This window comes from Eimeria mitis, genomic scaffold, assembly GCF_000499745.2.
Source record: "Eimeria mitis Houghton genomic scaffold, Emh_scaff936, whole genome shotgun sequence".
In the NCBI taxonomy this organism is placed as follows: domain Eukaryota; phylum Apicomplexa; class Conoidasida; order Eucoccidiorida; family Eimeriidae; genus Eimeria; species Eimeria mitis.
In genome coordinates, this window is record NW_013576896.1 from 7,750 (window position 1) to 8,156 (window position 407).

Consider the following 407-nt stretch of genomic DNA (forward strand, 5'->3'; position numbering starts at 1 on the left):
GTGCTGCTGCTGCTGCTGCTGCTGCTGCTGCTGCTGCTGCTGCTGCTCGTTCCGGCGTGTATTGTTGTCAGCGGATGCCGATGTATATAAGTGCTGCTACTGCTGCTACTAGAACAAACTACTACTACTCCTGCTGCTGCTGCTGCTGCTGCTGCTGCAGCAGCAGCAGCTGCTGCAGTTGCTGCTACTGCTGTTCCTACTGCTGCTGCTTCTGCTGCTGCTCCTGCAGCTGTTTCTGCTGCAGTTGCTGCATCATCTGCAGTTGCAGCACCTACTGCTGCAGCAACAGCAGCAGCAACAGCAGCAGCAGCTGCTGCTGCTGCTGCTGCTGCTGCTTTTTAAGTGTGATTAAGATGCTTGCTGCTGCTGTCTTGGCCCCCCAAAACTTCAGTTACGCGGCGCAGCAG

At 56.3% G+C, this 407-nt stretch overlaps 1 protein-coding gene across 1 annotated transcript in view; it reads right to left on the reverse strand.

Annotated features, from left to right (window-relative positions):
* Positions 1–407, reverse strand: part of EMH_0025680 (uncharacterized protein) — a gene marked incomplete at both ends in the record, with an annotated part of 2,808 nt that overhangs the window by 583 nt on the left and 1,818 nt on the right. The window contains one exon of the mRNA XM_013502478.1: positions 1–277. Within this exon, the coding sequence (XP_013357932.1) occupies positions 1–277 (277 nt within the window). The remainder of the gene's footprint in view (positions 278–407) is intronic.